The sequence below is a fragment of the Coregonus clupeaformis genome, unplaced genomic scaffold, assembly GCF_020615455.1.
Source record: "Coregonus clupeaformis isolate EN_2021a unplaced genomic scaffold, ASM2061545v1 scaf0048, whole genome shotgun sequence".
Lineage (NCBI taxonomy): Eukaryota > Metazoa > Chordata > Actinopteri > Salmoniformes > Salmonidae > Coregonus > Coregonus clupeaformis.
Window position 1 is genome coordinate 977,275 of NW_025533503.1, and position 22,119 is coordinate 999,393.

At 42.9% G+C, this 22,119-nt stretch overlaps 2 protein-coding genes across 2 annotated transcripts in view; both read left to right on the top strand.

Annotated features, from left to right (window-relative positions):
- Positions 1-22,119, top strand: part of LOC123483237 (E3 ubiquitin-protein ligase TRIM47-like) — a 69,352-nt gene that overhangs the window by 13,224 nt on the left and 34,009 nt on the right. The gene's annotated exons all lie outside the window — the stretch shown is intronic.
- Positions 16,819-17,910, top strand: LOC123483231 (E3 ubiquitin/ISG15 ligase TRIM25-like). Its single transcript, XM_045212757.1, has 2 exons — positions 16,819-17,415; positions 17,674-17,910. Exons 1-2 carry the CDS (start codon positions 16,819-16,821, stop codon positions 17,908-17,910), a joined length of 834 nt encoding a protein of 277 aa, XP_045068692.1.

Here is a 22,119-nt window from a genome sequence, read left to right on the forward strand (position 1 = left end):
CCCTGCTTGACTCAGCTCTGTAGTGTTAGCCAGCCCAGTTTGGCCCTGCTTGACTCAGCTCTGTAGTGTTAGCCAGCCCAGTTTTGCCCTGATTGACTCAGCTCTGTAGTGTTAGCCAGCCCAGTTTGGCCCTGCTTGACTCAGCTCTGTAGCGTTAGCCAGCCCAGTTTGGCCCTGCTTGACTCAGCTCTGTAGTGTTAGCCAGCCCAGTTTGGCCCTGCTTGACTCAGCTCTGTAGCGTTAGCCAGCCCAGTTTGGCCCTGCTTGACTCAGCTCTGTAGTGTTAGCCAGCCCAGTTTGGCCCTGCTTGGCTTGACTCAGCTCTGTAGTGTTAGCCAGCCCAGTTTGGCCCTGCTTGACTCAGCTCTGTAGTATTTGCCAGCCCAGTTTGGCCCTGCTTGACTCAGCTCTGTAGCGTTAGCCAGCCCAGTTTGGCCCTGCTTGGCTTGACTCAGCTCTGTAGTGTTAGCCAGCCCAGTTTGGCCCTGCTTGACTCAGCTCTGTAGTGTTAGCCAGCCCAGTTTGGCCCTGCTTGACTCAGCTCTGTAGTGTTAGCCAGCCCAGTTTGGCCCTGCTTGTCTTGACTCAGCTCTGTAGTGTTAGCCAGCCCAGTTTGGCCCTGCTTGACTCAGCTCTGTAGCGTTAGCCAGCCCAGTTTGGCCCTGCTTGGCTTGACTCAGCTCTGTAGTGTTAGCCAGCCCAGTTTGGCCCTGCTTGACTCAGCTCTGTAGTGTTAGCCAGCCCAGTTTGGCCCTGCTTGACTCAGCTCTGTAGTGTTAGCCAGCCCAGTTTGGCCCTGCTTGACTCAACTCTGTAGCGTTAGCCAGCCCAGTTTGGCCCTGCTTGGCTTGACTCAGCTCTGTAGCGTTAGCCAGCCCAGTTTGGCCCTACTTGACTCAGCTCTGTAGTGTTAGCCAGCCCAGTTTCGCCCTGTTTGACTCAGCTCTGTAGTGTTAGCCAGCCCAGTTTGGCCCTGCTTGACTCAGCTCTGTAGTGTTAGCCAGCCCAGTTTGGCCCTGCTTGACTCAGCTATTTAGCGTTAGCCAGCCCAGTTTGGCCCTGCTTGACTCAGCTCTGTAGCGTTAGCCAGCCCAGTTTGGCCCTGCTTGACTCAGCTCTGTAGTGTTAGCCAGCCCAGTTTGGCCCTGCTTGACTCAGCTCTGTAGTGTTAGCCAGCCCAGTTTTGCCCTGCTTGACTCAGCTCTGTAGTGTTAGCCAGCCCAGTTTGGCCCTGCTTGACTCAGCTCTGTAGTGTTAGCCAGCCCAGTTTGGCCCTGCTTGGCTTGACTCAGCTCTGTAGCGTTAGCCAGCCCAGTTTGGCCCTGCTTGACTCAGCTCTGTAGTGTTAGCCAGCCCAGTTTGGCCCTGCTTGACTCAGCTCTGTAGTGTTAGCCAGCCCAGTTTGGCCCTGCTTGACTCAGCTCTGTAGTGTTAGCCAGCCCAGTTTGGCCCTGCTTGACTCAGCTCTGTAGTGTTAGCCAGCCCAGTTTGGCCCTGCTTGACTCAGCTCTGTAGTGTTAGCCAGCCCAGTTTTGCCCTGATTGACTCAGCTCTGTAGTGTTAGCCAGCCCAGTTTGGCCCTGCTTGACTCAGCTCTGTAGCGTTAGCCAGCCCAGTTTGGCCCTTGCTTGACTCAGCTCTGTAGTGTTAGCCAGCCCAGTTTGGCCCTGCTTGACTCAGCTCTGTAGTGTTAGCCAGCCCAGTTTGGCCCTGCTTGGCTTGACTCAGCTCTGTAGCGTTAGCCAGCCCAGTTTTGCCCTGCTTGACTCAGCTCTGTAGTGTTAGCCAGCCCAGTTTGGCCCTGCTTGACTCAGCTCTGTAGTGTTAGCCAGCCCAGTTTGGCCCTGCTTGACTCAGCTCTTTAGTGTTAGCCAGCCCAGTTTGGCCCTGCTTGACTCAGCTCTGTAGTGTTAGCCAGCCCAGTTTGGCCCTGCTTTGCTTGACTCAGCTCTGTAGTGTTAGCCAGCCCAGTTTGGCCCTGCTTGACTCAGCTCTGTAGTGTTAGCCAGCCCAGTTTGGCCCTGCTTGACTCAGCTCTGTAGTGTTAGCCAGCCCAGTTTGGCCCTGCTTGGCTTGACTCGGCTCTATAGTGACAAACCGTCATCAGTGTGTTGGAGGGGATCAGTCTGATCAAGGAGAGGCGCAGAATCACTGATCTGGACCACTTAGTGAGTCAATATTTGAGATGCAAGTGGATTTGTAGATTAGTGAGTCTGTGCAGTTCACCGCAATGGATTTGATCTAAAACATGCACAATGTCATGAAGACCACTGCTACTCCATAGAATGAAACCATCCCCTATGAGGACTATTGACCAACTCTGAAACTCACCACACTATGCTGTACTGACAGCATCATCATCACACTAGCATTAATGTTCACAGTGCCCGGAGCAGGTGCAATTTGGACAGAGGCTCAGTTCAAGACCAAGGAAATTTATGCAAAATTCAAAGCTGGGCTGTACAACATGCAAAAAGGTAGGGAGCTTGGGCCGGAAAAGACTGGAGGGTTGAAACTAGCAAAGGAGTGGGTGGAATGTACAGTAACATGTTCTGCCTCCGACGTAAAAAAGCAACAAAGAGCCCTCAGAAAAAAGTGTTTTGAACATGCCCAAACAATGACCCAAAAAATGAGAAATTACCCAGCTCTTCACAAGCACTTTGTAGTGTATGATGAATTATGACTTTGCTAATGTTTTCAAGTGGAACCTGAGAGGATGTTTATTCAGTTTCAGAGGGAGCCGTTTTAGAGGGACACCCCATAGAACAGAGGGAGTCTGTGTGTTGTAGACAGGGGATTGGTCAGTATGGGGAACTATGCACTTCAACAACTATCTGAATTGTCACTCGAGCTCCAAAAGAGAGACTACACAATTATTACTGCACACAGGGCAGTCACCAGGGAAGTGAGGGTGTTATTACTGCACAAAGGGCAGTCACCAGGGAAGTGAGGGTGTAATTACTGCACACAGGGCAGTCACCAGGGAAGTGAGGGTGTTATTACTGCACAAAGGGCAGTCACCAGGGAAGTGAGGGTGTAATTACTGCACACAGGGCAGTCACCAGGGAAGTGAGGGTGTTATTACTGCACAAAGGGCAGTCACCAGGGAAGTGAGGGTGTTATTACTGCACAAAGGGCAGTCACCAGGGAAGTGAGGGTGTAATTACTGCACACAGGGCAGTCACCAGGGAAGTGAGGGTGTTATTACTGCACAAAGGGCAGTCACCAGGGAAGTGAGGGTGTAATTACTGCACACAGGGCAGTCACCAGGGAAGTGAGGGTGTTATTACTGCACACAGGGCAGTCACCAGGGAAGTGAGGGTGTTATTACTGCACAAAGGGCAGTCACCAGGGAAGTGAGGGTGTAATTACTGCACACAGGGCAGTCACCAGGGAAGTGAGGGTGTTATTACTGCACAAAGGGCAGTCAGCAGGGAAGTGAGGGTGTAATTACTGCACACAGGGCAGTCACCAGGGAAGTGAGGGTGTTATTACTGCACACAGGGCAGTCACCAGTGGACAATACAGGATACAGCCAGTTCATAGAGGAGCTGAAGGTGCTTTATGCTCAATACTGGCCGGAGGATGCAGGAGCACTGTATGGAGAAACAGTGATAGAATCTCTCTGCCAGAGGTTTGGCATTGACAGTCCACGTACGGTCATACGGGCCTACAGGCAGTACAGGGACACTGATGGTAATGATAAAGGAGACTTTCCAGATGGACTTAAAGAGATGTTGATGGAGGTCAGCACCATCCCCATCTCCAGTGCAGAAGGCCAGCAGGAAGGCTCAACCCGCGCCTCTCTGCATACCTCCACCATATCAGGGCTACTCTTTCTGAACCTTGTTGGCCCACCCCTGACCAAATTCAACCCAGTCCCCTATGTGAGGTCATGGATTGCTAAAGGACCCAGATGTGTCACAGACACCAGGAGCAAAACAAGAGATAGGGAGGAGAAGACGCACCAGGAAATGGCCGTGTTGTGGGAGGTTCTGGAAAACTTTACAAACTTGTTCTGTACTGTGAAGTTAATCTGAATATGCACTTCATATTATCAGATAGGCAGGAGGCCTATATACTATAATATGTGTTCTGCTGTAGCATACATTGATTTATTTTATTTGAAGTATATTCTGATATCAAATCAAATGTTTGTCCTACAGTGATGTCTTGAAAAGTATGTGAAATGTGAGTCTTGTAAGCCCCACCTCTGAGTATATGAAGTGTGAGTCTTGTAAGCCCCACCTCTGAGAATGTGTTCATATGCATATGGAGGGTGTTCTGCAGTGACACCTAAAAATGTTGCTGTACATTGATGTCTTGAAAATTAGGCTGTAAGAAATTCAGACTTGTAAGCCCCACAGCTACACTAGAGTATGTGGGTATAGTATATGTTGGTGACGGTGGCTGTGTGAGAAGCACGCCCGTATCTCTCACATAACTAGAATGACTGTGATGAGTGTGGTGGAAGGAGTCAAGTGCAGGAGGTTAACCACCGAATACAGAGTTTATTCCTTTGTTGACACACAAATGCGCTCCAATAGCGATCAACGAAACAGGCACAGGGCAAACTAACATCCCTGGCAAATACACTGTAACGGAATCCAATAATACATAGGCACAGGGGGAAATCTACCCTGGCAACACAATGTTATGAGTAGCTCCACTACTCTCACAATTAACAATCCCCCACAAGGACAAGGGGGTAGAGGGAGCACTTATACACTGACTAATTAGGGGATAGGAACCAGGTGTGTGTGATTGACAAGACAAGACAATTGTGATGATGATTGGGGCAGCAGTGGTTAGTAAGCCGGTGACGACGAACGCCGAAGCCTGCCCGAACAAGGAGGAGAGGCAGCATCGGCCGAAGTCGTGACAATGACATTCACTTTCTACGATCTCTCTCCCTCTCTGCTCTGATAAACTGAGTTTAAACGTATTTGGCTAAGGTGTATGTAAACTTCCGACTACAAATGTAACTAGAATGAGATTCACTTTCTTTGATCTCTCTCCCTCTCTGCTCTGATAGACAGGAGCCTGAACTCTCATCTCTCAAGCGTTGCACTTCATCATTTATTTAGACTCTATGCTGGAGATCACCAAAATATTTGATCAACTTCCAAATATTGTTTTACAAAAGATAGAGAGAGAGGTAGGCTTTTGGCTCGAGTGCATCGGCCATCACCAGTGAGGGAGCTGTGCATCATTGGGTGAGTCAGTGAAACTGGAAAGCATTTTTAGGACTATAATTTCCTCCTCATATTGTAGCCTACAATATGTGTCTCCACACACCTAGGCCTCGGCTATTGATGGATTCAAGACAAGGTCGTTTTTATTGATCTCTGATTCTCAGTTTGTCAGTGTAGCCTGCCATTTCCATCATTTGTGTGGTATTAACAAATACTCTACCATAGTCTCGTCATGTAAAATGACATAGAATTGCATAAATGCGTTTATAAAAGGCCAACATTTTCTCGGCCATTATGCTACTAAAAATGTCCCCCATGTGTCCAACTTCTGGAAGTGCCTCTACTCTACTGCTCTATGCCACTACCCAAATGTGATGATATGAATGCAATGCTTTATTATAAAGGATATATATATTTTTATGCATTCCAGTATCTCAGATCCCCCAGGTCACCACCCTCTCGAGCTCACTGTTTGTAAAATAAGGTGCAGGACGGCAATTGAATTCCCTTCAGTGATATTACTTGCTGACACGTTTTGGAGAAAGCTTCTTCCTCAAAGCACTATTGTAAACAGGGTTAGAATGTTACAAATACACATTGACATTGAAAGGGAAGCATGATTATAGATTCATATTTTAAATCCTCAGAATTCATACAGTATAGAACACCATATAGAAGACATAGACATATCATTACATACAGTATAGAACACCATGTAGAAGACATAGACATATCATTACATACAGTATAGAACACCATATAGAAGTCATAGACATATCATTACATACAGTATAGAACACCATCTAGAAGACATAGACATATCATTACATACAGTATAGAACACCATCTAGAAGACATAGACATATCATTACATACAGTATAGAACACCATCTAGAAGACATTGACATATCATTACATACAGTATAGAACACCATATAGAAGACATAGACATATCATTACATACAGTATAGAACACCATATAGAAGACATAGACATATCATTACATACAGTATAGAACACCATATAGAAGACATGGACATATCATTACATACAGTATAGAACACCATCTAGAAGACATGGACATATCATTACATACAGTATAGAACACCATCTAGAAGACATAGACATATCATTACATAGAGTATAGAACACCATCTAGAAGACATAGACATATCATTACATAGAGTATAGAACACCATATAGAATACATAGACATATCATTACATACAGTATAGAACACCATCTAGAAGACATAGACATATCATTACATACAGTATAGAAAACCATCTAGAAGACATAGACATATCATTACATACAGTATAGAACACCATATAGAAGACATGGACATATCATTACATACAGTATAGAACACCATCTAGAAGACATGGACATATCATTACATACAGTATAGAACACCATCTAGAAGACATAGACATATCATTACATACAGTATAGAACACAATCTAGAAGACATAGACATATCATTACATACAGTATAGAACACCATATAGAATACATAGACATATCATTACATACAGTATAGAACACCATCTAGAAGACATAGACATATAATTACATACAGTATAGAACACCATCTAGAAGACATAGACATATCATTACATACAGTATAGAACACCATCTAGAATACCTAGACATATAATTACATACAGTATAGAACACCATCTAGAAGACATAGACATATCATTACATACAGTATAGAACACCATCTAGAAGACATAGACATATCATTACATACAGTATAGAACACCATCTAGAAGACATAGACATATCATTACATACAGTATAGAACACCATCTAGAAGACATAGACATATCATTACATACAGTATAGAACACCATCTAGAAGACATAGACATATCATTACATACAGTATAGAACACCATCTAGAAGACATAGACATATCATTACATACAGTATAGAACACCATATAGAAGACATTGACATATCATTACATACAGTATAGACCACCATCTAGAAGACATGGACATATCATTACATACAGTATAGAACACCATCTAGAAGACATAGACATATCATTACATACAGTATAGAACACCATATAGATGACATAGACATATTATTACATAGAGTATAGAACACCATCTAGAAGACATAGACATATCATTACATATAGTATAGAACACCATATAGAAGACAGACATATCATTACATACAGTATAGAACACCATATAGAAGACATAGACATATCATTACATAGAGTATATCATAGATGACATGCATAAATCCTTCCTTTATATTTCCTGTAACACTTTCCATTACAGTAGCCTTATTACTGGCTAGGGTTACTGCTGCTAGTACAGTGTAAGAATGAGGCATCACAGTACTTTTACACCAATGTACTAACATGAATAATTACACACCAATAAACACACTGTAATGTAAAGTGTTACATCATTCTCAATGATCAGTTAATACATACGGTATTCATTTCAGCTACAGTACATTGTATCCAAGTCCCCCCTCCCCCATTGTAGCTAATTATCTATAACACATTGTACAGTTTTACAACCACATATTAGTTATTATGGACGCTGTCATAGCACGTAAGTTTAAGGCATTACAAAATTAATTAAAAGCATTATACATATGTACTTCATAGAAACTGTTACCCTTTATATATTCTAACCACTCTATTTAATTTATTCCATATTAAGGGCCCTAACCTAGGAACACAAATCTTAGTCTCTATTAACATTGTGGACAGTTCTCTCTCTCTCTCTCTCTCTCTCACTCTCTCCCTCTAACCCCTACCTCCCTCTAACCCCACCCTTCTGGCAGATCCAGAAAGTCCTCGCCCTCCCACAAACTTCCTTCTGAGGAAACGAAACTGATCTGAGTCTCTGTGTCATCTGTCTGTGTGAGAGTGAACAACCGTCCTGTCACGGTTTCGGCCGAGGCTGCTCCTTCTCCTTGTTCGGGCAGGCTTCGGCGGTCGTCGTCTCCGGAGTACTAGCTGCCACCGTTCTTTGTTTTCGATGTTTTATTGGTTTGGTCTGTTTAGTACACCTGTTTATGTTTAGTGTTGATTATGTGTCCTATAAGTTCTCGTTGTTTCTGTCATGTGTTGTGTGTAATTGTTTTTCCTGTCTGTTGGTGTTCTACTGTTGTTTGGACAGACGCTAGTTAATTCCGTCGCACTTTTGTTTGTGCGTAGTCGGTTTTTGTATTTTTACGCACTGTTGCGTATTGTTCGCCTCCGGGTTAGTTTGACCCGTTTATTTTGTGCCTTTCCAGTAAAGTCAAGTTTGACTGAGCTCCTGTGTCCTGCACTTGATTCCACACCACATTCGCATCAGAACCCTTGACATGTCCAAATGGCTCAGCAGGGAGTTCTGTTGGACCAGGACCAGTTCTGTTGTTCTGTCTGTCTGGATCTACTGACCCCTCTATTTAATTTATTGCATATTAAGGGCCCTAACCTAGGAACACAAATCTTTGTCTCTATTTCTTTCTTTCTCTCTCTCTCTCTCTCTCTCTCTCTCTCTCTCTCTCTCTCTCTCTCTCTCTCTCTCTCTCTCTCTCTCTCTCTCTCTCTCTCTCTCTCTCTCTCTCTCTCTCTCTCTCTTTATAGGAAGCAGACTTTACAATTCCAGCTACATTATACTACACATAGCTTTATAGGAAGCAGTTCCTAATCTACTGAAACTTCTTCATGGCCAAGTTGTTTTATTGAATAATTTTGACCCACCCTTGGTTTTTGAATTTATTCAACTATGAATTTGGCTCTATACTCCAGCATTTTAAATTTGATATTAAATGTTTTATATGAGGCGACAGTACAGAATGTCACCTTTTATTTGAAGGTATTTTCATTAATGTCTGTTTTACTGTTTAGAAATGAATATACTGTATTTATCTAGGCCCTCCATATGTAGGTGTCATAAGTATTTGGACAAATTCACTTATAGTGTATTACACTTTGTCAAAAGTTTAGTATTTGGTCCCATATTCCTAGCAGGCTATGACTACATCAAGCTTGGGACTCTTGTTGGATGCATTTGCAGTGTGTTTCGGTTGTGTTTCAGATGATGTTGTGCCCAATAGAATTGAATGGTAAATAATGTATTGTGTCATTTTGGAGCCACTTAAACATATTATGTTCTTATTTACAATAGAAGTGACTCCAAAATGATTCAATACGTAATTTACCATTCAATTCTATTGGGATATTGTTTATAGATGAGGATATTGTTTTTATGCAGATTTTTGAATATTCGCATGAAAATCTGTTTCCATTTGACTGGCGTCAGATTTTCATGTGAATATTGTAAAATCTTCATAAAAACATGTGCATTTTACCAGCAGAGATGTTTCCATCAAATTGACGTGTTGAAGATAAATGGCTGTGCGTGATGACGTAATGCACATACAAATATATATTTTAGAAAATACTAATATATTTTTGCAGTTAAATTCCCATGTACCGGTTTAAAAAGTTATGTTAAATGGGTTTCCATCACATTTTCAACTCTACCGATGGTTTGGTCAGATGTTTTGGGGGCATTATATAGTGAACACGCCCACTCTGGATAGGCTGCCTACATGATGACATTATTATGGACAAAAAGACCCTAGATATTTATTGGAAAGGAGCATCAAGCTCATCACTGTGAACTTTCACCACCCTGTGAAGTTCAGCATAACTTATTTCATCTGTAGCTTAATAAACTGCATGGTTTCCCGAGTCGTAGTGGGAGGACCACACCACATATCATCGTGTGACTCCAAGTTTACTTCAATATGATGGTTATTTTATCAATATTTGTGCATTAAGCATTTCCACTGCCATTTCTCGCTTAATTAATTCTACAGAGGTATTTGCACCCCACTGCATCCACATGTTTCTTTACAATTTATGATCATTTTACATGACTGAAAATGAAATAAAACTTTTGATTTTACATATTCATCATTCACCACTGTGGCTTCTGAATAGGTCACTGTACATGTATGGAACCATTAAAACGTTGTAATGTTTTACCACAACCTTATATTTGGTTACACGTCACTATGGCTTCCATCCCTATATACCTCAGTGCATCCATCCAGGACTAACGGCTCCAAACAGATCTAAAAGGCCTCCCCCACCACTCAGACTTTCAAAGAAATTAAAGTTATCGCTGAAATTCTGCCGTGCATTTTGTTGAATGGACATAGCAGAGGCCCTTTTAAAAGATCCATTCTGCTGTCTGATCTGTCTGGATCTACTAAAGGATCCAGTTACGATTCCTTGTGGACACAGCTGTATGCAACGTCATCTTCTTAGCTTGACTTCCATCCCCCAAAAACCTGTAGATACAGAGTACACAGTCAAGAGGAAGCCACTCCCTGTCCTCTGGTGTAGAGTTCAATGAAACAGAAAGTCATATTTGACACCCTGTTGCTCAACCTTCAGGTGAAAGCACTAAAATGGCTGACAATCTAGAACTGTTCTGCTGCTCCATCTGTCTGGATCCACTGAAGGATCCGGTGACTACTGCCTGTGGACACAGCTACTGTATGGGCTGTATTAAAGAAAGCTGGGATCAGGATGATCTGAAAGGTGTCTACACCTGTCCCCACACTCTAAAAAATGCTGGGTTGTTTGGTTGACCCATATGTTGGGTTGCAGGCATTGGGTCACTTAGTTGGGTTGTTTTCTTTAAAAACTGCTGGGTTATGGATGCTGGGTGTTGGGTTATTGTTGCTTGGTTATTGAGATATGACGCAGCAGGTCAGATCAGAAGACTGTAGGCATTGTTTAGTAGGGGTGTGTCTTTCAGATAGTTATTTTTAGCCACCCATGAGAGTAAATATAATTCCTGTTCATCTGGTCTGTTGCGTAGTTAGCACATGTTAAGGTTGAACATTGACATTATTGTAGCTTCAATTATGCTTATAGAGTTTCCTGAAAGTCCACGTATGTCTCATTGTTGGGCTATAATACAGTAGTATACCTTATTATATACCTCCCGAGTGGCGCAGTGGTCTAAGGCACTGCATCGCAGTGCTAGCTGTGCCCCTAGAGATCCTGGTTCGAATCCAGGCTCTGTCGTAGCCGGCCGCGACCGGGAGACCCATGGGGCGGCGCACAATTGGCCCAGCGTCGTCCATGGTAGGGGAGGGAATGGCCGGCAGGGGATGTAGCTCAGTTGGTAGAGCATGGCGTTTGCAACGCCAGGGTTGTGGGTTCGATAAAATAATGTATGCGCTAACTGTAAGTCGCTCTGGATAAGAGCGTCTGCTAAATGACTAAAATGTAAATGTAATTATAATATGTAAAAATAAGGAAACATTGAGTTTACAGTATGTAAATTTGATATGATAAACTGGAATGACATTTACTCTCATGGGTGGCCAATAAGATCTAGCTGAAAGCCACGCCCATAATAAGCCACGCCTCCTTAAAATAACCTACAGTAAGGATGACATTAAAACAGACCCAGTTGCTAGGGCAACCAAGCATGACATTAAAACAGACCCAGTTGCTAGGTCAACCAAGCATGACATTAAAACAGACCCAGTTGCTAGGTCAACCAAGCATGACATTAAAACAGACCCAGTTGTTAGGTAAACCAAGCATGACATTAAAACAAACCCAGTTGCTAGGTCAACCAAGCATGACATTAAAACAGACCCAGTTGCTAGGTCAACCAAGCATGACATTAAAACAGACCCAGTTGCTAGGTCAACCAAGCATGACATTTAAACAGACCCAGTTGCTAGGTCAACCAAGTATGACATTAAAACAGACCCAGTTGCTATGTCAACCAAGCATGACATTAGAACAGACCCAGTTGCTAGGTCAACCGAGCATGACATTAAAACAGACCCAGTTGCTAGGTCAACCAAGCATGACATTAAAACAGACCCAGTTACTAGGTCAACCAAGCATGAGAGTAATAAATACCCAACTGATGGTTAAATTAACCCGTGATCTGTTAATACTAACAACCCAACATATTGGGTTATTCACGCAACCAAACTGTCTGGGTCAAAATAACCCAACATGTTCTTTCCACTACTTAACCTGCGCTTGGGTACTAAATAAACCAGATTGAGTGCAGTGCAGACATACCTTCACCCCAAGGCCTATTCTGAACAGGAGTGCTGTGCTCGCCTAAGTGGTGGAGAAACTGAAGAAGACAGGACTCCAGGCTGCTCCCCCTCCTGCTCTGTGCTATGCTGGACCTGGAGATGTGGCGTGTGATTTCTGCACTGGGACCAGAAAGCAGAAAGCCCTCATGTCCTGTCTGGTGTAACTGGCCTCTTACTGTGAGACTCACCTCCAACCTCACTATGAATCTCCTGCTTTGAAGAAGCACCAGCTGGTCAAAGCCACCGTACAGCTACAGGACCAGCTTTAATATTGCAGATATATTGGGGCTTCTATCTGTGGAATTGTCTGCATCATTTCCAATCCCCCATATATATGTTTTGTAAATATTATTTTAAATATATTTTCCTTCTTTATTATTTCCCCCTAACCCTACCACCCCTCCTAAACTAATGGACAACAATACTTAGGCTTCCACTTCCAGCTTATAAATGTACATACTACATACATTTCACAGACACTACATTTTACATTAGTTATCTTTTGTTTGTTTTTAGTCCCCGCCTTCAGCTACCCTCAGCCCCTCCCATCTATCTCTGAAGACCATCCAGTTTTGATTTCTAGCTGCCATACAGTGCATTCGGAAAGTATTCAGACCCTTTGACTTTTTCAACATTTTATTACGTTACAGCCTTATTCTAAAATTGATTAAATAAAACATTTTCCTCATCACTCTACCCACAATACCACATAATGACAAAGCGAAAAAAGGTTTTTATTTTTACACACTTATTGAAAATACAAGACAGAAATACCTTATTTACATAAGTATTCAGACCCTTTGCTATGAGACTCAAAATTGAGCTCAGGTGCATCCTGTTTCCATTGATCATCCTTGAGATGTTTCTACAACTTGATTGGAGTCCACCTGTGGTAAATTCAATTGATTGGACATGATTTGTAAAGGCACAAAGCTGTCTATATAAGGTCCCACAGTTGACAGTGCATGTCAGAGCAAAAACCAAGCCATGAGGGTGAAGGAATTGTCCGTAGAGCTCTGAGACAGGATTGTGTTGAGGCACAGATCTGGGGAAGGGTCCCAAAACATTTCTGCAACATTGAAGGTCCCCAAGATCACAATGGCCTCCATCATTCTTAAATGGAAGAAGTTTGTAACCACCAATACTCTTCCTAGAGCTGGCCGCCTGGCCAAACTGAGCATCGGGGGAGAAGGGCCTTGGTCAGGGAAGTGACCAAGAACCCGATGGTAACTCTGACAGAGCACCAGAGTTCCTCTGTGGAGATGGGAGAAAATTCCAGAAGGACAACCACCTCTGCAGCACTCCACCAATTAGGCCTTTATGGTAGAGTGGCCAGACGGAAACCACTCCTCAGTAAAAGACACATGACAGCCCGCTTGGAGTTTGCCAAAAGGATCCTAAAGTACTCTCAGACCATGAGAAAGAAGATTCTCTGGTCTGATGAAACCAAGATTGAACTATTTGGCCTGAATGCCAAGCGTCACGTCTGTAGAAAATATGGCACCATCCCTATGGTGAAGCATGGTGGTGGCAGCATCAGTGTCACGACCGTTGTAAGAAGCGGACCAAGGCGCAGCGTGATAAGCGTACATTATTTTATTAAGTACACACACCCGAACAAAAACAACAAATGAACGATACGTGAAGTCCTGAGGTTACAAACCTTAACGGAACAAGATCCCACAAACTAAAGTGCCAAAAGGCTGCCTAAGTATGGTTCCCAATCAGAGACAACGAGCTACAGCCGTCTCTGATTGGGAACCACCCCGGCCAACATAGATATACAAGAACTAGAACCAAACATAGAAAAGTAAACATAGAACATCCACACCCTGGCTCAACATTTAAGAGTCCCCGGAGCCAGGGCGTGACAATCAGGCTGTGGGGATGTTTTTCAGAGGCACGGACTGGGAGAATAGCCAGGATCGAGGGAAAAATGAACAGAGCAAAGTACAGAGAGATCCTTGATGAAAACCTGCTTCAGAGCGCTCAGGATCTCAGACTGGGGCGAAGGTTCAACTTCCAACAAGACAACAACCCTAAGCACACAGCCAAGACACAGGAGTGGCTTCGGGACAAGTCTCTGAATGTCCTTGAGTGGTCCAGCCAGATCCTGGAGTTGAACCCGATCGACCATCTCTGGAGAGACCTGAAAATAACTGCGCAGCACTGATAGCAACAACAACCACAGCAGAAAAGTTGGCTGTGTTTACAGACAGACAGACATACAGACAGACAGACAGAGGTTGTTTACTATGACTGGATGAAGGGATACAGTGTTGAAGGCCTCCTAGGTCTCCTGGTCTCAGTGGCGGCTCCTGAAAAAATTCTCAGGGGGGGCAATTTTTCTGATGATTTAGGTGACCTACACACATTTAAATAAAGATATGTCCAGCAACAACATGAATACAGGGGCAGCATATAAGTCAATACCAGAAGCATTTATTGACTGATCTCAAAAGTGTTGGCTTACAAAAGCAAAATAAGTTATCACAGTAAAAATAATCAAGGGTGTTCTTTCACATTCCTCAACACTGCATAAACAATATGCATTTCCATAAAACACCTCATCTAATTGTGCCACAAAGTTGACAAGTCCAAGAAAAATACCAGGGTTGGTGGAGCCCTCAGTTTCATCTTTGCCTCGCAAAGCTAACTCAAACACTCCGCAAAACTTCACACACTGGATTAGCCGGCTGAGGATGTGGCGGTTCTTGCTAACCTCATCGTTGTGGCGGCGGACAGCTAGCCTGTATCCCTCATCCAGTTGAGTGGCAATGTTCACTCTCCCCAAAGCAGACAATCTCAAACAGCTATCCATGTGGGTCTTTGACAGCTCATGTTTCTTAATCTTTTCTGAAAGATGGTGCATGTCCGTTACACCAGTCGCTGTCCAAGCGGTGCTGTCTGCCTGCCGCCTCAGGTGAAAGAGTAGCAGGGAGCAGAAGTGCATTAGCTACAGCTACAATTGTGTAGGATCTTTAGTAGAAACCGTTGAATTATTAAATTTGGTCTGGGAGGTCCTAATTGTTTCGTTGCCAATTTATCTTGATTTGTTCGCCGACAAAAAGGAACTTCTTTCAAAGAGACAATCGAGTTGCACTGAACGCTAGCCATCTTGACAGTAGTACGTGAATTGATTGACGCTGCTACCCGCTCTTTTCTTAGTTACGTTCATGGTTATGTTACGTATGACGAAAGCAGCGTAAGTGCAAGCCCTCCCGGAACCCATAGAGATTGTATTGAAAGCTCTGATATTTGAAAAAAAAGATTTTACATGAGAGTCTATGAGAGACTTCTGGGGCGATTTCAACCTGACTGAAATCGCCCCAAAAGGGGCGGGGCCATTTGAAGCACGACTTTAGCCTGATTGGACATTTAGTGGCAGATCAGACGTCTAGATTAGAACACTGATAACTACTGTTGCCGTGATATAATTGATTAGAAAAAAAAATCCCTTCCTTTTCCCGTTTGGCAGTGCTTCTCCCATATCGCCCTAATGAACACACCGCCCCTGCCTGGTCTCTTGGGATTTAAACAGTGAATACAGTGAGATAGTCCTAACCATTCAATCAATGTACAGAACAAACAGTCATCATTAACACTATACAGAGTGGAGCCTATGGATAGAATATGTTATCAAAGAATATAATACAATAGAATTTTATGAATAGAAAATAATAAATGTTTTGACTTGAAAGCACAGCCAGATGATTTGACTTGACAGTGTGTCTCTATACCTCAGTCTCTGAAGACACCCAGCAATGGTTAGGATTATTAGAGAAGCTTTTCCTGCTGAAAGGCAGTTTCATTTCATCTGGTTGCAGAAAACAATTCATTGGATATGTTCATAACCCCGTCCACCTATAAGATGTGGGGGGTTTCTGTCTGACTAAGAAGAGATACAAAGAACTCTGATTGTAAAACGTCTTCTCTTTTTAGTCCTAGATATGGCTAGGGTTAGGGTTACTGCTGAATGTAGTAACTCTAACCCTGACCCTAGGCCTAACAGTAATAACCACACTGTAATGTAAAGTATTACCTCATTCTCAATGATCAGTCAATACATACAGTATTCATTTAAACTACAGTATATTGTATCAATATCAACCCCCCATTACAACCACTTATGAATTATTATAGACACTTATAATCAGTGTTATAACACATAAGTGTATTATAAGGCATTATGAAGCTTATTAAAATAATTATAATATGTATTCATAGGAACTGTTACCCTTTATATATTCTAACAACTCATATTTGTTAGATTTATTCCAAATGAAGGGCCCTAACCTAGAAACTAAAATATTTGTCTCCCTCTCCACGTTGAATGCAGTTCTCTCTCTGTCCCTCCCTCCCTCCCTCCCTCCCTCCCTCCCTCTAACCTCACCTATCTGGCAGATCCAGAAAGTCCTCGCCCTCCCAAAAACTCACTTCTGTGGAAACGAAACTGATCTGAGTCTCTGTGTCGTCTGTCTGTGTGAGAGTGAACAACCATCCAAATGGCTCAGCAGGGAGTTCTGCTGGACCAGGACCAGTTCTGTTGTTCTGTCTGTCTGGATCTACTGAAGGAGCCGGTCACTACTGCCTGTGGACACAATTACTGTAGGAACTGTATTGAGGGCTGCTGGGATCAGGATGTTCTGAAAGGTGTCTATAGCTGTCCTCAGTGCAGAGAGACCTTCACTCCAAGGCCTAATCTGAGGAAAAATAACATGTTGGCTGAGATGGTGGAGAAACTGAAGAAGACAGGACTCCAGGCTGCTCCCCCTCCTGCTCTGTGCTATGCTGGACCTGGAGATGTGGCGTGTGATTTCTGCACTGGAACCAGAAAGCAGAAAGCCCTCATGTCCTGTCTGGTGTGTCTGGCCTCTTACTGTGAGACTCACCTCCAATCTCACTATGAATATCCTGCTTTCAAGAAGCACAAGCTGGTCAAAGCCACCACACAACTACAGGAGAAGATCTGCTCTCATCATGACAAACTACTGGAGGTTTACTGTCGTACCGATAAGCAGTGTATCTGTTATCAGTGTACAATGGATAAACATAAAGGCCATGATACAGTGTCAGCTGCAGCAGAGAGGACTGAGAAACAGGTAAGACCAGAACAACTTGTTGGTTACTGTCTGATAAACAAAGAATTCCAGATACAGTAGGAACTAAGGCTGTTTGAATATGAGATCATTCAAATGAAATCAATCCTCTGCAGAACAAATATGAACACAAACCTGGAGTATATTGAGTTTGATCCAAATGTATCACCATTTTAGACCTTCCTCTATGTCACATTACTATAATATTGTTCTACTGGACAAATAAAGCTTGGTAGCTCATTGAAGAGTGATTCTCCACAGAGGCAGCTGGGGATGAGTCAGCAGAAGGTCCAGCAGAGATTCCAGGAGAGAGAGAAGAAGCTGAAGGAGCTCCAACAGGCTGTGGAGTCTCTCAAGGTGAGTATTGTTGTCCAGAGGAGAGGCGTCATTTCACTTCTCTCCTCCAGTCAGAGAGAGAGGGAGAGGGGCCCCTATCCAACCCCACTGTTGGGAACAGGCTGTCTGGACCCCTTTCAGAGAATAGACTGCTTAATGTAACTGACTGGTTATGAACCCGGGTCTACTGCGGGAGAAACCATAATCTTGACCAAAAGGACATTCCCTATTGTTCTGACTGATTTAAAGTCGCAAGCGGCTCTACCTCTTCACATAACCATGAGTAACCATGAGCGACTCATGTCTGCTATACATTAACAGGGAGCTCTCTCTCTCGATTCAATTAAATGGGCTTTATTGGCATTGGAAACATATGTTACATTACCAAAGCAAGTGAAATCAATAATAAACAAATCAGAAATTAACAGTAAACGTTACACTCACAAAAGTTTCAAAGGAATAGAGACATAAAAATAAATGAAAATAAAAATCAAATGTTATAATTCAAGTGAAAACAGAGTGAGCCTTGCACCAGACCGAGTTCTGGAGGTGAAATGGAAATGAATGAGGGAGAGTTAAGTGAGGTAGAAGGTGTGGTGAAGAGCTCAGAACCAGAGCCTGGCATCAATGGACATGATAAAGAAGAATCTGGTGCAGTAGGAGTTACATTGTTGGAGAAAGTGGATCCATACCTTTTGGTAGATCCATTTGTGGTTTCATGTTGGGTGGGAAAAGAGTTGGGTGCAGTTGAATCAGTGAAGGTAACCTGTAGTGGACTTGTGATATTTGTTTGTGTTTCTTCTGACCAGAGGGAGTGGGCGCTCCGTGTCACGCAACTTGGGTCAAGATCTGTTTCTTGCTTTGCTCTTAGGAACAGGGCACCATTGAAAGGAGTGATTTCTGGGGTAGCGTTAAGTGTAGAGGTGGAGCAATTCAAGTTGAAGATTCCTGGTGTTTGTGATTCCCGCCGTTTGGTGCAACACAGACCTGGTGGTGAGCGTGGTGAAACAGAGGAGTCACTGTCAGTCCTTTTGAGTTTTGAGTCTTTACCCAACAAAGTCATGGTAGGATATATCAGTTATCCTGTTAGAATTTTGTGCCGAATCCACTGTGCTGTTTCAGGTGCAACGTTTATGGTCATGTTGCAGCAGTTTGTAGGAGGGAGATTCGAAGATGTGGGAAGTGTGCAGGAGGGCATGGGATAGACGATTGTGTAGTTTCGGTGGATAAAGTTGTGTGTGTCAACTGTTGGGATGCCCATGTTGCTGGGGATTGGAAGTGTCCGGTGCGAGAGAGGCAGGTTGAGGTGGCTAGAGTCAGAGTAGTGCAGAAGGTGTTGTATGCTGAGACAGTGAAGAAAGTAGAGGAGGATGGGTCAAGGGTGAGAGATCCTGAGAGGATCCCTGTGAGCAGTAGATCTGTGCCAGCACAGAGGGATAGGCCAACGAGTGATATATGCTTTAGTAAAGATAGCTTCTTAGAGTTCATAGCAATGGTTATCAACTGTACCGCAGAAATGGAACGTAAATCACAGAAAATAGATGTTGTGGTGGCAGCTGCAGAGAGGTATTTGTGAATATGAGATTTGACTTCAGAAGATATACAGGGTGTGTTGAGTGGTGGTGTCCCGTCCTCCCAGGCCGTTGGCATGGTGCAGGAGCAGATAGGGTCAAAGTAGTGGAATGGGGTAGTGGGTATTTAATGAGTGTAGGGTTAGTTGGAAGGGTGTTTTTTCTGTATCATTATAAGTTCCCCTTTTCCCATTTTGTATCACAAAGTATAATGGATTGATATTATAGTCCAGTTGGAGGCGGTAACGCAAAATATTGGATACCAACCGCTGTTAAACTCCAAAGAAGAAGAACCGTTATATTATGGCTATGTACAGTGTTGTAAGGATGTATCTGTCTCTCTCATTCCATCACTTTCACGGTAGTTGGTTGTGTGGGTCTCTGGTTATGAATGGGGTGCTGACAGACAATCGTTGATGGATATTTATAGAGCTCTGATCAGGACGACAATTGATTATGGGTGTATAGTTTATGGAACAGCGTCAAGGACATAATCCAGTATAAAGCTTTAAGGATATGTGTTGGTGCATTTAAATCAACATATGTATGTGCCTTACTGGTGGAGGCAGGAGAGATGCCTTTGGATATACAGCGTAAAAATTGTCATTATCTTATTGGGTTGAAAGGCTGTGAGGTTGAGCATCCCACTGCTAGAGTTTTGTGGTTCGTGAGGAGGGCTACTGTTATTTTTTCTTTTGGTTCTTGCGTATTTTCTGAATTTATTTTCTCATGGTGGAGGATTTGTTTATTGGTTTCCACTGTTTATCGTTTAATGTTGAGGGGGGAGTAGGGTTAGTTTGTTAGGGCGGCATGATGGCCTCAACCGAGTGGAGAAGAAACGCTGTCGCTTCGGGTGCGTTCCGGAGAAAGGTGTGGAGGAAGTTTTGCTCATGGACGGCGAACAGGTTAGAGCGGAACATCTGCACTCTGCATCCAGAATGAACAAGGCGGTGGTTGTGTTAATGAAAAAGGTTTGTCTTGTTGTGAGTGGGATTTTTGAGAGGGGTGTGTTGGTGCAGATTTCGCCTCTTTCGACAAGAGTTGTAGTTGCTAATCTGACTCGGTTTATTACTTACGAACAGACCGCAAGAAGTTGGCTAGATTAGGTAAATTTGCAAGTGGTTTTCTCTTTTCGTAGACAAGTGTTTGTTTAACAAACTTCGAGGTTACGCAGGGGAGGGGTGGAACGCAGGGTTTGCTAGCACAGATAGTTTTGGTTGTTTCTAGTGTGGGGATGTAGGGCATTAAGTCTAGTGCAGACAAGCGCGACCAGCCGGCAGCGGGGGCTAGGACTAGGCTGGACACAATACATTTTTAACACCTTTTTCTGATAAAACTACTTCATTGCATACGCCATGGAGCCCAGTTTCATAATATTACCATATGTCCCAGATGCTTGCCGTAGTTTAGAAATAATAGGGCATGTTTCACCATGCCAGCTCCTATTAGTTGTTTTGAGCTCTGTGGCACCAACTCGCCTAATGAAAGTTCTATTCCCAGCCCATTGTTCTGCGTCACAATGCCAGCTTCACTATTGTTGGTAATGAGACCAGCCCATATTAACATTGTAGCTTTACCTCAGGTAACTTATTATTAACAAGGTTATGACTACTTGGTGAGCAAACTCACTGTTCACCTGGGTACACGTTGTGGTGACCCACAGTGCTACATATGGTTGCCGCATAGCAATCAAACTATTAACATTTTCTGGTCACAGTTAATCATATTTTCTTTCAGAAAAAGGTGTATAACCTAAACAAAACGCATGTCCGTCCTCTTTTTCAAGATGTGGCCGATTTAAACAGCCAGAATACATATTTTCAATTAAGAAATAACCTTTTACATTTTTTTTTCAATTTATTGTTTCTATATTACTGCTGGGTAATTTGATATGTGTCGAAATCTGTAAGTTCGTAGGCATTGAATTGAGCGAATGCTGCGCAGGTTCACTGAGTTGTAAACTAAATGGATAGGTGTAGCTCATTGATTTATAGATCTGACACAGTTGCTACCACAGATAATGAGCCTAGCAAGTGTTGTGAATGAGGTATGTAGTACCCACAGAAGGCCACAGGGATCAGCAAGAGGGCTATAAACCTATTCATTTTTTTTGCTTTAAATAACCTAAACCTAACAATCAATCAATCAAATGTTTATACAGTCCTTTTTACATCAGCAGATGTCACAAAGTACTATACAGAAACTCTAACCCTACTTATAACCTATTTTAGCCTTAACTCTAACCCCTAACCCTAATTCTAGGGTAGGGTAGCCTAGAACACGTTTAGAAACTATTTTAGTAATAATTTTATGTTAGTAAATACCATTATAGTACTAAATAGCATTTATTGTTATTTTTTAAATAAAACCTATGTAACCTTCATTAGTCATTTTATTATATGTATTATTGCAAGGCAGAACACTTGATAAACAACACATTTGTTTTATTTTTTAAATGTGGTTTGAACTGGGTGTGACCTAGTAACCTCTATGTGAAAGTCCAGCAATTGGCATGTCATAGGTGGGGCAGGTTTGAGACTGATCCACAGAATTAATAAGAAAAATACACTTTATTTCTCAGCTGCCTCACCAATGTCTTTACGTGAATTAATAACTTTTAATTGCTAAATGTTTCCAATAGATTGCTGCATAAGACCACAAAGCATCAGTTATAGGCTACAAGCATAAAATAGCATGCAACCAAAGACTATTTCCTATGATGTTCATAAAAGGTCACTCATTACTTTACAGTTAGCTATATATCTTGTATTAGGCCTGTGTTGCTTTTGGGAGAGCAACA

Excerpts from the sequence above, each read along its gene's own strand:
- LOC123483231 (XM_045212757.1), top strand. The coding sequence starts at position 16,819 with ATGGCTCAGCAGGGAGTTCTGCTGGACCAGGACCAGTTCTGTTGTTCT. Across the intron at positions 17,416-17,673 it reads CAGAGAGGACTGAGAAACAG|AGGCAGCTGGGGATGAGTCA; the intron begins GTAAGACCAGAA and ends GATTCTCCACAG.